The sequence below is a fragment of the Haematobia irritans genome, chromosome 3 (assembly GCF_050003625.1).
Source record: "Haematobia irritans isolate KBUSLIRL chromosome 3, ASM5000362v1, whole genome shotgun sequence".
In the NCBI taxonomy this organism is placed as follows: Eukaryota; Metazoa; Arthropoda; class Insecta; order Diptera; family Muscidae; genus Haematobia; species Haematobia irritans.
In genome coordinates, this window is record NC_134399.1 from 69,343,538 (window position 1) to 69,360,421 (window position 16,884).

At 35.1% G+C, this 16,884-nt stretch overlaps 2 protein-coding genes across 2 annotated transcripts in view; one reads left to right on the forward strand and one right to left on the reverse strand.

Annotated features, from left to right (window-relative positions):
• dpr14 (defective proboscis extension response 14) overlaps positions 1 to 16,884 on the reverse strand; it is a 206,463-nt gene that overhangs the window by 28,977 nt on the left and 160,602 nt on the right. The gene's annotated exons all lie outside the window — the stretch shown is intronic.
• Positions 8,131 to 9,745, forward strand: LOC142228924 (uncharacterized). Its single transcript, XM_075299447.1, has 3 exons — positions 8,131 to 8,264; positions 9,274 to 9,430; positions 9,486 to 9,745. The coding sequence occupies exons 1-3, from the start codon at positions 8,190 to 8,192 to the stop codon at positions 9,743 to 9,745; spliced, it is 492 nt and encodes a 163-aa protein (XP_075155562.1). The 5' UTR covers positions 8,131 to 8,189.

The window sequence follows — 16,884 nt, forward strand, 5'->3', positions numbered from 1 at the left end:
TGAATCGTTGAAATACCCATACAGTCGACTATATGGCTATTTCAAGATGAGCCAAATCCAACAAAAGTTACTCACGCACTAAGCATTTCCAAGAAAATGATCACCTATTTTTTTCGGAAAAACTGAACTTGTAGAATCTTTACAACAAGAACAACACAGAACGGTCAATTATGAGTGGTACACAAAAATTTGTTTACCAATTGTCTTCCAAGAAATCAGGAAAATCAACCGCCGAATACGGATCACTCTTCATCCCCGACAATGCGAGCTCTTAGGTTAGGTATAGTGGCAGTCCGATATTTCAGGCTAATTTAGACTATTCAGTCCATTGTGATACCACAGTGGCGAACTTCTCTCTTATTACTGAAGGATACCCGATTTTATGTTCAACTCAATTACAAGAGTCCTTCTTTTTATAGCCAAATCCGAACGGCTTTCCACATTGCGGTAAGTTAAGCTTTGAAACACTCAGAAATGTCCTTTTGGTGTTAGGTTGAAACTAGGATTGAACCCACAACCCTGTGAATGCTAGGCGGGCCACCACGGTGGCTCCCATGATCGACTGTTTTTTTTCGGAATATGTCGCAACCGTACCACTAGAACAACGCAGAGCAGTCATTTCTGAGTCGTACACAAAAATTTGTTTGCCAGTTGCCTTCCAAGAAATTAGAAAAACTAAACACCGAGGACGGATCACTATTCACCACGAGAATGGGAGATCTTGCATATCGGCTCAAACAACTGCATCTTTGAGCATTAAAAACTTCGATTTCATCCACCACATAGTCCTGACCTGGCACCGAATTTATTCCCGTACGTAAAAAATAAAATAAGAAGTCAACGGTTTTTCACACCTCAAGAAGCGGTTGATGCATGCAGAATGCATGTTTGGAGATACCTCAATGAGGGTGGTAAACATGCTTTGGCAATTGGTCCAAACGTATGAAAAAGTGTATAGATATTAATGGGGAAAATTTTGAAAACCAATAGAGCAATTTTCAAATATTAATATTTATATGTTTTTCTCCAACCCCGAAATATAAAAAGCAAACCCTCGTATAACCTCAAAAACCTCAGATTGCAAAACTAGGGTTGCCCAATTCCGAAATATAAAAGGCAACCCTATTATTTTCTACCATTAATATGTGTGTCCCAAACATGTTTTATATTAAGTTATGAATATTATAGGCTTGCACTTAAAAAGAGCGTTTTAGCAAATTGAGTCCCAACCACCATAACAGTCCATGGTATTTTCCTGTAATCATGTCCAATTTGAATTGAATCTTGAACTACTCGTTTCTATTAGTTGTATCAATTCATTTTAGTCAGTAAGGTTTGAAAAAGTTTTCTCAATAAAAACCGACCCCTTCTTATTATCCACGCTGGGTAAACGATTGTCAGATAAATAACAATCCAGATATTAGAAGGTAATAATTCATTGGGTTGGAATATGTTTTGAAATCAAATGTCATTAATTAATTTTCTTCCATCATTATAGCTTGAAGCATATTCTCACCCTCTAGGATGGATTTACACACAATTAATGTAGTAATTTAATGTTTAATGTATACGCTTTTCTTGGGATTACTTGGTGCTTACTTGAAGATTATATGAAAAGAAGTGAGAATTAGACCTTTCAGTTTGAAAGCTTTACACTGAGTGCATTGCATAAACTAAGGAGGGAGATTGAAAAAACCATTTAAAATTATGAAAATTTTGTCAATATATTTAAATTTGCAGAATAAATGACACACATTTTGAAACATCAAATATTCTATATTCTACTGTTGAATCCATTCTGTTATGAGTCAATTGACTTCTTCGGGCTTTCACTTCAGCTTAAAATCTATCATGTATTTGGACACCTTTCGTGTGGTCTTTATTTCTGTTCCTACCATAGCCCAGTATTTTTCCATTGGCCGTAGACAGGTCCTCATGAAATAGTCTGAGACAAACTCTTATCAACCGATTTCATTTTAAGCATTCAGAAAGGAAACACTTTTGAAATATGTTGAACTGTAAATTGTTACTCATTATATGTGTAAATCCAGTATAGAGACCAATGAATGATATGAAAATTTAAATATTGCGACAAACTGGAGTACCAGTAACAGTCCTGTGATAGGTCCGTCAATGGAAATTTTAATCAATTTCCTGTAGGGTCATTAATGCTCCCAAATACACATGCTCTCACCACCAAAGCTGCCAATAAAATTTCAAGAAAAATCGACCCTTTTTCCAAAAAAATCGTCATAATCGGATATTGCATTTTAAAAATCGTCAAAATATCGGGAATTTAAATAATATTAAAATAAATCATTTGTTTTGGTTAAAAACAAATCAAGCGCTATTGAATTTGAATCGGATCAAATTTAGATATAGTCCCCATATATATGCATCGCCCGATTGCAACAAATGGAGTCGTAAATATTACGTTTATTTACTAACCGACCGTCTTCAAATTTAATACTAGGTAATTAAGCATTCTTACTCAAAATCTCTCTCCGTCTCTCTTTTGCTGGCTTTTCGGAGTAAGAAAACAACTTCAAGTAAAAATTTTTGAACGGAGCTAAAATTATAATTTTCGAGACAAAAATCGGCAATTGCTTTTTTGAGTCAAAAATCGGTAAAATTGGCAGCCCACTCTCTACAAAAAAAAATGTGTCTCTCAGGTATCATTCTCTCACTTCGTTGTGTTAGTGTGTTTCATAAACTCTCTTTTTCGCCTTCTTTTCATCTATACTCTCTCGTTGATATTTCTAAACAATAAAATGTAGCTCTCACTTCAGACTGTAACCGATTTACGAAACTGTAGTTTGAGGAGTATGCTCGCTTTCAACAAGGCCTTTGGGTGGAGGACCTGGGCTGATCTGGAAGACATTTTTGCGATTTGATCGGGTTATCCCAACAGGAATGGAACAGTCACGAAGAGGAAGAAAAAAGGAGTTTGAGGAACCGCAATGGACCAACTATGGTCTAAGTGGACACAAATCCTTTTGCACGGTTTCGTGACATCATCCATAATCTAACCTAAAGTCTTTCGTAAACTCTTTCTTTCGCCATCTGTTTATACCCTAAACAACATAGTCAGGGTATAATAACTTTGAACTGCCAAAAATGTGACTAGTAGAAATATTGATTTTAGACCCCATAAAACATATACCGATCGACTCAGAATTACCTCCTAAGTAGATCTAGCCCTTGGTGTTCGTCCGTCCGTCTGTCCATGTATTTGTTATTCACAGGATTACGGTCGCAATTATTAATTTAGCCCAAGGTAACCTTCTGTGGTATCAACCAAACCTGCCAAATATTATCCAAATTGGTGCAGATTTAGCTATAGCTCCCATATATATGGATCGCTCGAAAAACTTGCCCCTAATACTCGTAACTAATTTTTGAGCATAATACCCTCATTTATTAACCAATCTTACTCAAATTTAGAACAAAGTAACCTTCTGCGATATCAACCAAACCTGCAAAATACCATCCAAATCGGTACAGATTTAGACATAGCTCCCATATATATGTAGCGCCCAATTTGCAAAAATGTTCCCCTAATACATTTATTTGTGACCATTGTGGCCTTATCTATTGATCGATCATACTCAAATTCAGTACAAGGTAACCTCCTGTAATATTAACCGTACCTGGAAATTATCATCCAAATCGGTTCAGATTTAGATATAGCTCCCATATATATGCATCGCTCGATTTTCCCTAATTTGACCATAATACTCATAATAGTTAGACTTACATGTAGCTCTTACATAAATATATTTTGCAAGTTTCGCAGTCAATATTAGTATCACACTTACTCCGTAGGTGCAGAATCAAATATAGCCCCTAATATCAAGCATTTCTGTTCAGATTCTGATAAAACTCCCATAAACGGGGTACATGTTTATGGGAGTTTTTTTTAATGTTCCTAAATATAGAAATGCGGCTTATCTCCCAAACCAATACCAATGATACCCCTCTAATGATTATGTTTATGGGATGGTTTAGAGTATAATATAGTCGGCCCCGCCCGACTTTCTACTTTATTTATTTGTTTCTCTACAATCTCTCTGCTATAAACACATAAATATTTATAAGAAATTTCTAAATTAATGCAATGCAATGCTCAGCATGCCCACCTTGCATACATAGGGTTCGATCCATGCTTCAACGGAACACCAAAACGTTTTTCAGCGGTGGATTATCCCCTTTCAGTAATGATGGTAACATTTCTAAGTGTTTCAAAGCTTCAAAGCAATGTGAAACGCCGTTCTAACTCGGCTATAAAAAGGGCGTGCCTCGTCATTGAGCTTAACATGAAATCGGGCAGCACTCAGTGATAAGAGAGAAGTTCACCACTGTGGTATCACAATGGACTGTGATATCAATTGAACCTAACCTAAATTAATACATGCTTGCATTACGAAAATTAACACTGGAAAATTAACATATTATGTTCCAAATATTGTATACTAGTTCTTATGTACCCCCACCATGAATTGCGTAGAAACTTCTACTAAAGACTGTAATCCACAATCGAATTACTTGCGTTGCGGTAACGATAACGATATTTGTAAGTTAGTCCACGCGGAGTATATATTAAACAAAAAAAGGTCGATTAAATACGTATGTATTTTCTATAGAAATAGAATTTTGACAACATTTTCTATAGAAATAACATTTTGACAAAATTTTCTATAGAAATAAAATTTTGGTAGATTATTTTTGGCGATCGGCTATATATAACTATAGAACGATATGGAACAATTTTTGCATGGTTGTTAGCGGCCATATACTAGCGCAATGTACCATATTTCAACCGAATGGGATGAATTTTGCTCGTCCAAGAGGTTCCGGAGGTCAAATCTGGGGATCGATTTATATGAGGGCTATATATAATTATAAACCGATATGGACCAATTTTTGCATGGTTGTTAGAGACCATATACTAACACCACGTACCAAAGTTTAACCGGATCGGATGAAATTTGCTCTTCCAAGAGGCTCCGGAGGTCAAATCTGGGGATCGGTTTATATAGGGGCTATATATAATTATGGACCGATATCTACCAATATTTTGCATGGTTGTTAGAAACCTTATACTAACACCACGTACCAAATTTCAACCTGATCGGATGAATTTTGCTCCTCCAAGGGGCTCCCGAGTAGAGGTGTGCACGTGATACGAAATTGTCGTGACTCACGAAAATTTTAGTGATTCACGCGTGAGTCGTGAGTCACGCTAATGGAAACGGCGTGAGTGTGCGTGAGCGTGATTAACAAAATAAATGTCGTGCGTGAGCGTGAGTCACGAAAATAATTTCTTCGTGAGTGTGTGTGAGTAACAAATTTCGGAAAAATACGCTCACGAAAATTATCCCGCCCAGGAACAAAAGACGCTTACGAGTTGAACTTATTTACAATCTTAATGACACCTGAGATGTTAAAAGATAAATAACACTCTCGATTTTAATCATGCTCATGTTTTCAGAAATGTCCCTAAGGTAGAGATGTGCACGTGACACGAAATTGTCGTGACTCACGAAAATTTTCGTGACTGACGCGTGAGTCGTGAGTTACGCTTATGGTAATGGCGTGAGTGTGCGTGAGTGTGCGTGAGCGTGATTAACCAACCAAATGTCGTGCGTGAGCGTGAGTCACGAAAATAATATCTTCGTTAGTGTGCGTGAGTAACAAATTTCGGAAAAACACGCTCACGAAAATAATCCGGCTTACGAACATAAAATGCTTACGAGTTCAATTCATTTATAATTTTAGTGACATCCTAAGTGTTAAAAGTTTTATAACGCTCTCGATTTTAATCATACTCATATTTTCAGTCGGGTTCTATAGGTAAAATACTCATAAAATTATTCGTGAGTAACGAGGTATCTCGTGAGTAACGACATTTTTCGTGAGTCACGATATTTTTCGTGAGTCACGACATTTAAAAGATTTTCGTGCCGGAGTGTGCGTGAGTACAAATTTTATTTTCGTGAACGTGCGTGAGCGTGAGTCCTACCAAAAAATATTGGGCATGAGTGTGTGTGAATAAGATTTCTCCGTCGTGAGTGTGCGTGAGTAAAATACTACTCACATGCACACCTCTACCCTAAGGTAAATTGCTCATAAAATTATTCGTGAGCCACGACATTTTTCGTGATTCACGATATTTTTCGTAAGTCACGGTATTTTTCGTGCGTGAGTGTGCGTGAATACAAATTTTCTTTTCGTGGGTGTGCGTGAACAATATCGTGCGTGAGTGTGCGTGAGTAAGATTTTTCCGTCGAGGGTGTGCGTGAGCGTGAGTAAAATATTGCCACACCTCTACTCCGGAGGTCAAATCTGGGGATCGGTTTATATAGAGGGCTATAAATTATGGACCGATATCTACCAATTTTTGCATGGTTGTTAGTAGAGGTGTGCGCGCGACTGAAATTTCACTCACACTCACGCACATTCACGAAGCTAAATTTTTATTCACGCACGCTCACACACGATACGTGCGGTAACCAATCACACTCACACACATTCACGAAATTAATACCATTACTCACGCACGCTCACGCACGAACTACTTTTAAAGACTCACGCACGATTCACGACAATTCACGTTATTCACGATAAATTCACGAGACTCACGACATTTTCAAAACGGAAATCTGCAAAGGTAACAAAATTCAAAAATATAATATAGTTCGAGAGCCAAACTAATTTCAGTTAACATACGAGAGTGAATTAAATCTCGATTTTTTTCGTGAGCGTGAGTTTGCAGAAATTGTATTCACACACATTCACGGACCTATTTTATTTCTCACGCACGCTCACGCACGACATATTTATTTTAGTCCCATTCACGCACATTTACGAGAGTTGCTTTGGTCACGACTAACGTGAGGTCGGTTTATATGGGGGCTATACGTAAAAGTGGTCCGATATGGCCCATTTGCGATACCATTCGACCTTAATCAATAACAACTACTTATTCTAAGTTTCAAGTCGATAGCTTTTTTCGTTCGGAAGTTAACGTGATTCAAACAGACGGACGGACGGACGGATATGCTTAGATCGACTCAGAATTTCACAACTACCCAGAATATGTATACTTTATGGGGTCTTAGAGCAATATTTCGATGTGTTACAAACGGAATGACAAAGTTAATATACCCCCATCCTATGGTGGAGGGTATAAAAATAATGAGTTCAAAAATTGAGCCTCTAACATATATTTTCCCACACCGAAACATATGAAACATATTTTTTTTCGTTCCTGTAGTTGAAACGTATTGTAACAGATGATTATATGTGAAAATATGAAGTTCTGAAGATAAAAATCTACTTAACAACAACTATGAGAAATATTGTGGTAATTTGCTGACATTTGACATCATTTAATTATCCTATTATCTATCATCATCTCAGTGTTATGACTTTCATTCGTTTTGGCAACATGAAATGCAAACCGGGCTAATAATCACATTTGAAATTGAATACTCGTGACACATATTGTGCACACTGAGGTAATGTGATTACGATGTTAATATTGTCACACGGTGCATAGCAATTATATGTTTATTTGCTAGAAATATTAAACTTTATTGAGCATAGTATTGAAATGACTGAATGGAAACATATTCGGAGAGATATGTATGCTTACCATTAAAAAATCGTTGAGTCAAATATTACAGACCCGCACATCGTTGCTAGAGTTGTTTACCCATAAAAGCTAAAAGAAGCCGCATTTTTTTTGTGCCTAAAGTACCACGGCGGGATTGAGCTTTGAACTTAGATAAACTCAAAGTTTTGTCCCTATTTCAATAGTAACGTGTCGATAATACACGGAAAAAACTGAAGCAAAATAAAAATCAATTGGCATAATTGACTGAAAAAATTATATCAAATACGATTTTTATTAAGTCAAATATGAAAATAATTGGTTGAATGAAAAACTGGCAAAAATATCAAAATTCCATGGTAATTGAATTCACAACACATCAATTACTATGTTCAATTGGACCAAGTGTAAATGTTATTGATTTAAGTATAATGTGTAATGGCCTGATAAAACTGGTTATGACGTTGCTACGTAACGAAAAATAAATAAATATAAACAATAAAATGTCATTTATTTTTATTATTAAGAAACTTCGTAAGTAACATACATGGTCGAATTTACCCGCAAATAAACCATGGTATCGGTACCGCGAGTCGAAATGATTACATTAACAACATTTTTGGCGCATCGTATTTTATTTTTCTCGCAGGTAAGTACCTTTATCTAAATACTAGTGTTTTTGGTCAAACGCATTTTTTTTTTGTGGAAACTACACTCAAAGAATTCTCTTAGTAAAAATGAACATTTTCATTGTGAGTGTGACGTGTTAGAGGAACTCTTTCTCTCTCAAGCATATTTACGAAATACTGATGTACGTTCACGCAAACAGAACTCTTAAAGACGGTTAATAATTTTTAGACTCACGAGAATTCTCGTGACTTCGATTATTAATCGGAATCACGACGAATCACGAATGTTTCACAGCACTAACTTCTTACGATGGAAAGTTAATATAATATATTTAGTATATATTTCGTGTATTCGTAAAAAGTCGTTCGTAAAATTTGCAGACAACTTTAATAAAATATGTAAATGAATTCTTTCGTTGTATAAACTTATGTTACACACATCCTGAGTTGGACCATTCTAAAACTTGCGAAAAAGCTTTGGAATATACATATAATTGCATTCTTTCTATTTATACCCTTCACCACTACTGTGGTACAGGGTATAATAAGTTTGTGCATTTGTATATAACGCCAAGAAGGAAAAGTCTGATACCCATCGTTTAGTATACCGATAGTCTTAGAATTAAATTCCAAGTCGATTTAGCAATGTCCGTCTGTCTGTCCGTCCATCTGTCTATCTGTATATGTAATTTTGTGTGCAAAGTACAGCTCGCAGTTTAAGTTCGATAATCCTCAAATTTGGCACAGAGTTGTACTTTGGCTCAAAGACAATCGCTATTGATTTTGGAAAAAATCGGTTCAGATTTAGATATAGCTACCATATATATTTGTCACCGATGTGGTCATAATTGACGTATTTATCAACTTACTTTCTTAAAATTTCGGACAGCCACGTGTTTTGGGACTCTCGTAAAATATGCAAAATATTAGCCAAATCGGTTCAGATTTAGATACAGCTCCCATATATATCTTTCGTCCGATTTGCACCTATATGATTATTAATAAATTTATATTTATTTTTATCTTCAGATTGATATTGATTTTGCTTTAAAATTTCCTTTGGCAAAAGATATTAAAATTACATGGACATCTTTGGAAAATAAATTGTTCACATTTTTAAAAGCCAAATTGCCGAACTCTACTTTACTTAAGAAATTCGATGACGGGGATAAATCTTCAAATCAAGGTTTGTATTATTTTATAGTCGATACTTATGTAAATAAGCAATCTTATAATTTCAGAATCGAAACAATTTGTAATATTCTGGACTTTGCATCAAAGGGTAAACTCTGATGAAAAAGGGTGCAAAATAAGGAAGACATATAGTATTTTAGACTCGCAAGAATCATTTGCATTTATAGGAAGTATATTTAAAATATTTTATGTCTTTAATTTACAATATCCCGAAGAATCAAATATTTTTTATAACTTTATTCAAGTCTTTTTTTATGACATGCCTAAAAAGAAAAAATACGAAAAAGTTACCGTTATAAAAAATTAAATTTTAACACTTATATATACTATTTTTATTGTTAGAATGAATTCATTTTACACAATAATTTAATAATTATATTTTAAGAGTTCAGTTACATAACACAACTTTTCAACTTAAACATAATTTTTAAACTTTGAATAATTTATGGTATCTAAATAACAAATGAAATGGGGAATATTAATGAAGGAAAAAACCCCGTGAATCTTCCATAAAGTAGTGTCAAAAGAGTAAAAAGTTAGTACTTATGAAGAAATACAACGTATATGTGCATACGAAGATTGTGAGCATCTAGCATAGAAATTATCAGTGATATTTTTTCAAATTTTAACACTTGTTTATTGTTTAACTTAAATTGTTTCATTTACCAACACATTATCTGAAACCATTTCAATCTTTAACTGCTATATGAGTTAAAGATTGAAATGGTTTCAGATAATGTGTTGGTAAATGAAACAATTTAAGTTAAACAATAAACAAGTGTTAAAATTTAATTTTTTATAACGGAAACTTTTTCGTATTTTTTCTTTTTATACGTATTTCATATCTATATAAAAAATTGTTACAAAAAACTATGTTTATTGTTTTATTCTGAATTATCATTTATAAGTTTTTTTATATTTTTAGTGTTATAGATTTAACACAATTATTCATATTGCTTTTTTCTCCAACTCGTCCATATTTTATATAAATTTGTATTATTTTATATTATTCATTTCACTTATATATGTTTGTAAAATAAAACTTAATCTTAATAAAAACCAAAAAAAAAAAAAACATTTAACTCAGTTCAATTACGACTGTAATTGAAAAGCAGCATATGATTCAAGTACAAATGTATTTAGATTGATTACTGTCTCATTTGAATGTCATGCCAAATTCCAAATTAGGTTTCTACTCAATACAAATACCCCATCATTTGAAAATAATTTTACAACGAAATTACAATTAGGGTAATTGGATTTACAATTTTCGTCATAAGCTAAAAATCAAATACAAAAATAATTGAATTCACAATTTTTGTATTTGATTCAAATATTCACTTTTTTCTGTGTAAGCAAGTAAGTATAGTTCCTGAAAATTTCAAGTAAATATGAAAACTTTAATCCAATTTTCAAAAAGTCGGGTAATGGAGATTTCCTCCTTCCCGACCATATATCAAAAAATAAGATGCCCTATTTTCACCACACGATCACCCTCTACGTTTTTTTTTTAATTTTAAGTAAATCCTAACTTACCCGAAACTTACAAAAAACATATTTCGGATTTGGATATAGAGGTAGATATTTTCCTATATTCCAATATCTAAGTTTGGTTATTTTAGTTATGATTAACTCCTTTATGCATGTCTTTAATATCACATAATTTTCGCTATATCAAGTACGGAAAGTTAAAAATTTCAAAGATAATTCCATCTTAAAGGCATCCAAAATGAATTTTTAGCTTAGAATCAATACCAAAGCCATTGGAGTAAAGATCAAACCTTTGGAACTGGTGAAGTTTTCTTTGCAAAGCAATTTGATATAATTAATTTAGCATATGCGATTACTGTGCCACAGCATACTAATACAGAATAAAGCATAAAGTCAATACATTTTGAGTCATCATTCAAAAGTCAATTTCCATATTCCAGGACAGTTAAGACAATGCTAATCTATCTATTTTCCATTTCCAGGAGACACTGAATGTCAGGACCCACTCTAACTGTTGTGTCAGCGATAGCATTTCCTTAGCACACAGACAAATTTAAAGAAAAACAAAAAAGTGTATACTAAGAAAATGTTTAAGTGTCGGATTAGTCGTTCATTCCCTTGTTTGACATAGACACTTTTTTGTCTTTGGGCAATGTATGCTGCAGAATAATGCAATTTTGGCCATACCATCGCAAAACCAATTAAGCGACTATGCAATGTTCAATGGAGGGAGACAAGAAATCGACAAGGCCATTTCATGCAATGTGGCTATACAGGATGACATTTTTTCGTACGAAATTAAACTCAATTTTGGTAATAGTGTCGTCATGGTGTACAAGATATGGATTTTTATCACTCAAGGTCATAATTGTAGAAGTGGGCGAAGATTAGTAGTTTGGATTATATTTTTTAGTTGAGTTAAAAGAAGTTCAACTGAAAAAGTGCTTCACAGAAAATATGAAATGGCTTGTGGGTTAGTGTGGTATGAAATATGTTGGGTAAAGTTAAGTAGTTTATTTTGGCTTCGAAAACTGAAAATAGCATATTCTCAGATTTTTATACCCACCACCATAGAATGGTGATGGGGATATAATAGGTTTGTCATTCCGTTTGTAACACATTGAAATATCGATTTCCGACTATATAAAGTATATATATTCTTGATTAGGGAGAAATTCTAAGACGATATAAGCATGTCCGTCTGCACGTCTGTCTGTTGTAATCACGCTACAACCTTCAATAATGGCGCTATCGTCCTGAAATTCGCCACAGATTCGTTTTATGTTTGCAGGCAGGTCAAGTTAGAAGATGGGCTATATCGGTCCAAGTTTTGATAGTCCCCATAAAAACCGACCTCCCGATTTGAAATCTTGGGCTTGTTTTTATCCAATTTGACTGAAATTGGAAGTCTAGAGGCATTTTAAGACCATCAAAAGGTGTGTCGAAAATGGGGTGTATCGGTCCATGTTTTGGTATAGCCCCCATATGGACCGATTTCCCGATTTTGCTTCTAGGGCGTCTAGAAACTGTATTTACAATCCGATTTGCCTGAAATTGGGAATCTATAAGTATTTTGGGACCATGAAGAGGTGTGTCGAAAATTGGGTGAATCGGTCCATGTTTTGTTATAGCCCCCATACGGACCGATTTTCCGATTTTGCGTCTTGGGCGTCTAGAAAATGTATTTTCTATCTGATTTGCTTGAAATTGAAAATCTAAGGATAGTTTAAGACCACAAATGGTGTATCGAAAATGGGGTGAATCGGTCGATGTTTTAGGGTAGTCCCCATATAGACCGATCTCCCAAATTTACTTATTGGGCTTCTAGAATCCGTAGTTTTTACCCAATTTGTTTGAAATTGGAATTCTAGAGGTGTGTCGAGGACTATTAGATGGTGAGTATTGGCCCATGTTTTGGTATAGCCCCCATATAGACCTAGCTCCCGAATTTTTTTCTTGGACTGCTAGGATCTGTAGTTTTTATCCACTATGCCTAAAATTGGAAACCTAGAGGTATTTTAGGATCACAGCCGAATATGGTGTGTATTGAGTCATGTTTTGGTATAGCCCCCATATAGACCCGAAAATTGGGGTTTTTAGACCCCCAAAAATCTGTATCGCATTTATTTTTACCGGTCCATTTGGTAAGGCATCGATATAGACCGATTTCAGTTTTTGAGGGTATAGCCGGCACACTGACCATAAAAATTGCTTGAAACTGAAAGTAAAATGACCAGATTTTACATTTAAATAATGGTGGTAAAAATCTAAAGATTTAAGATTGCAAATCAATGATTTTTTTCATCATTTACACGATATGTTTATGGTTTCTCTAAAACTGTAAAACAAAATTGGTTTTTATAAATCCAGAATCTGATCTAGTCTTCATAGGTAGAATCTTTAACTTTATCTTCGAGAAGCGTACTGGTTGGACGGATCTGCTTGTGAGAATATCTGCCATCAAACCCTCTGGAATTCTATATATTATCAAGTAACCCGATACGACGAAGAGTTTTCAAAGTAAACTATTATACTTGATTCATGGTGGTGGGTGTTTAAGATTCGGCCCGGCCGAACTTATCGCTGTATATACTTGCTATTCTATTCTATACGAGTATTCTAATTTATATTCAGACTATGATATATCCTGCACCACTTTTATAGATCTACAAAGTCCATACCATCTCAAATTCTTCAAATTTGTTGAGAGCTATATATAAACGTTTAAAGGGTGATACGTTCAAAATTTGGTCAATATAAACTTGACGTATTTCTTTCAATTTTGCATTTAAAAAACCTGAACACCCCTCATTTTGAAGGTGTGTGTGTGCAGAATGTTGCTCTTATTTTGATTTTGGAATTCACTCTTCAGTTGTCAAAATGCCGTCCAAGCAAGAAGAGCAGCGTATCAAAATTTAGCTCGCGCATCGCGAAAATCCGAGCTACTCGCACGCAAAACTGGCAAAATCGCTAAAAGTTGCCAAATCAACCGTTACAAATGTAATTAAAGTGTTTGGGGAACGTTTGTCGACAACCAGGAAGTCTAAATCGGGGGGAAATCGAAAACCGGAAGTCGCTGAGACGACAAAGAGAGTTGCCGGTAGTTTCAAGCGAAACCCTAACCTCTCTCTCCGAGATGCCGCAAATAAGCTGGGTGTATCGTCTACAACCGTGCATCGAGCCAAAAAACGAGCCGGACTATCGACTTACAAGAAGGTAGTGACTCCAAATCGCGATGATAAACAAAATACGACGGCCAAAGCGCGATCCCGGAGACTGCACACGACGATGCTGACGAAGTTTGACTGCGTGGTAATGGACGACGAAACCTACGTCAAAGCCGACTACAAGCAGCTTCCGGGACAGGAGTTTTATACGGCATATACATATAATCGGCTAATGCCTTGGAGCGTTTATGATTTTTCGGTCAATATATATGTATTATAGTTATTGAAAAATTTGTGTCATTTTAACAAATTTTCGACTTAGCAGTGGCAAATATACAATGGTATTTGTGCCCAAATAGGAAAATAATGTAGGCTTAGTCTAAACCTGAGGCGATTTGAACAAAATTTGGCATACATTGCTAAAATATTAATTGTACTCTCTGTGCAAAATTTCAAGTAAACCGGTGGTCAAGCAAACGGTGGTCTTATTAGTCTAAATCGGGTGAAATATTTATATATGAGAGCTATATCTAAATCTGAATTGATTTTAACCAAATTGGCATGCATAATCAGAATGTTAATTCTACTCCCTGTGTTTACTCGGAGTAAAACTATGGCTGTATAAGTTCATATGGGACGAAAGTTATATATGGGAACTATATCGAAATCTGAACCGATGTCAACCAAATTTGGCATGCATAGATACTATGTTAATTACACCGCCTGTGCAAAATTTAACCTAAATCGGATTACCTCCTGTGCAAAATTTCACCTAAATAGGATTACAACTGTGAGTGTAAATCGGGCCCGAGGTGCTATATCTAAATCTGAACCGATTTCAACCAAAATTGGCATGCATATTCAGAATATTAATGCAAAGTTTTACGTAATTCGGAGTAAAACTTTGGACTCTGTGGTTATGTGAGTGTAAATTGGGCAAAAGATATATATGGGTACTATATCTAAATCTGAACCGATTAATTCCACAATCAATAGGTTTCTATTCAGACCCAAAATAGATACTTGGGCTAAATTTGAGATAGTTGGACCAAAACTGCGATTTTGATTACTAAAATTTATTCAAAGACATACGGAAGTGGCTAGATCGACTCAGGGGCCGATCCTCATATCATTCTGTTCCACAGTGTGGGGCAGAAAATTAAAATTTGTAAAATTGTTGGGATTTGTCTACCCAAAAAGGTACCATATTTCTAAATCTGGTCGGGAAGGGGGGACCTCCTCCTTGTCCGACTTTTTGAAAATTAGATTAAAGTTCTCCGATTTGCTTGAAGTTTTCTGGGAAGTTTGGGGGTGGAGTCTAGACAAAGATCTACGACTTTATTTTTTAATATTTGGTCGACGAAGGGGGGCTTCCCTTTGCTTGACTTTTTTTTTAAGTATAGTGAAAAGACTAATCTTCTCCGCACTGAAAAAGAAACTTATCCGGTTCCAAAAATGTTGTCTTCACACTGGGGAATTTGGTATTGATTCCCAGAAAAATGGAAAATTTATGTAAAAATACATTTAAGACACAATTCTCTTGTAAAGTCATGTTTTGCGTACTTAACACTATGCACTATTACGCTATGTTTCAAGAAAAAATCGTCTTTAAAATAAAGTGTTTGAAAACTTCTTCTATTTTTAAATGCTTTTTACTTTGTATTCAGACACAAAAAAGTCAACCAATTTCATTAATTTTGAAGAATTTCTCAGAATTATTAAAGCCAAGTTGACTTTAGTCGAACAATTTTTTTTTTGTTTTGTGTAACATAAAGATATCCATTTTAAATCGAATCACTTATTTATTTTTGTACCCTTCACCACTACTGTGGTACAGGGTATAATAAGTTTGTGCATTTGTATGTAACGACAAGAAGGAAAAGTCTGAGACCCATCGTTTAGTATACCGATCGTCTTAGAATTAAATTCTGAGTCGATTTAGCGATGTCCGTCTGTCTGTCTGTCCGTCTGTCTGTCTGTCTGTCTGTCTGTCTGTCTGTCTGTCTGTCTGTCTGTCTGTTGATGTATTTTTGTGTGCAAAGTACAGCTCGCAGTTTTAGTCCGACTGTCCTAAAATTTGGTATAGGGTCCTGTTTCGGCTCAAAGACAATCCCTATTGATTTTGGAAAAAATCGGTTCAGATTTAGATATAGCTGCCATATATATTTTTCACCGATCTGGTCATAATTGGCGTGTATATCAACCGATCTTCCTCAAATTCCGTACATCCGAATATTTTGTAAGTCTAGAAAAACTTGCAAAATATCAGCCAAATCAGTTCAGATTTAGATATAGCTCCCATATATAGCTTTCGCCCGATTTACACTCATTTGCCCACAGAGGCCAATTTTTTGCTCCGATTTAGTTGAAATTTTGCACAGGGAGTAGAATTAGCATTGTAGCTATGCGTGCCAAATTTGGTTGAAATCGGTTCAGATTTAGGTATAGCTCCCATATATAGCTTTCGCCCGATTTACACTCATATGACCACAAAGGCCAATTTTTAACTCCGATTTAGTTGAAATTTTGCACAGGGAGTAGAATTAGCATTGTAGCTATGCGTGCCAAATTTGGTTGAAAGCGGTTCAGATTTAGATATATCTCCCATATATAGCTTTCGCCCGATTTACACTCATATGACCACAGAGGCCAATTTTTAACTCCGATTTAGTTGAAATTTTGCACAGGGAGTAGAATTAGCATTGTAGCTATGCGTGCCAAATTTGGTTGACATCGGTTCAGATTTAGATTTAGCTCCCATATATATGTTTTTCTGATTTCGACCAAC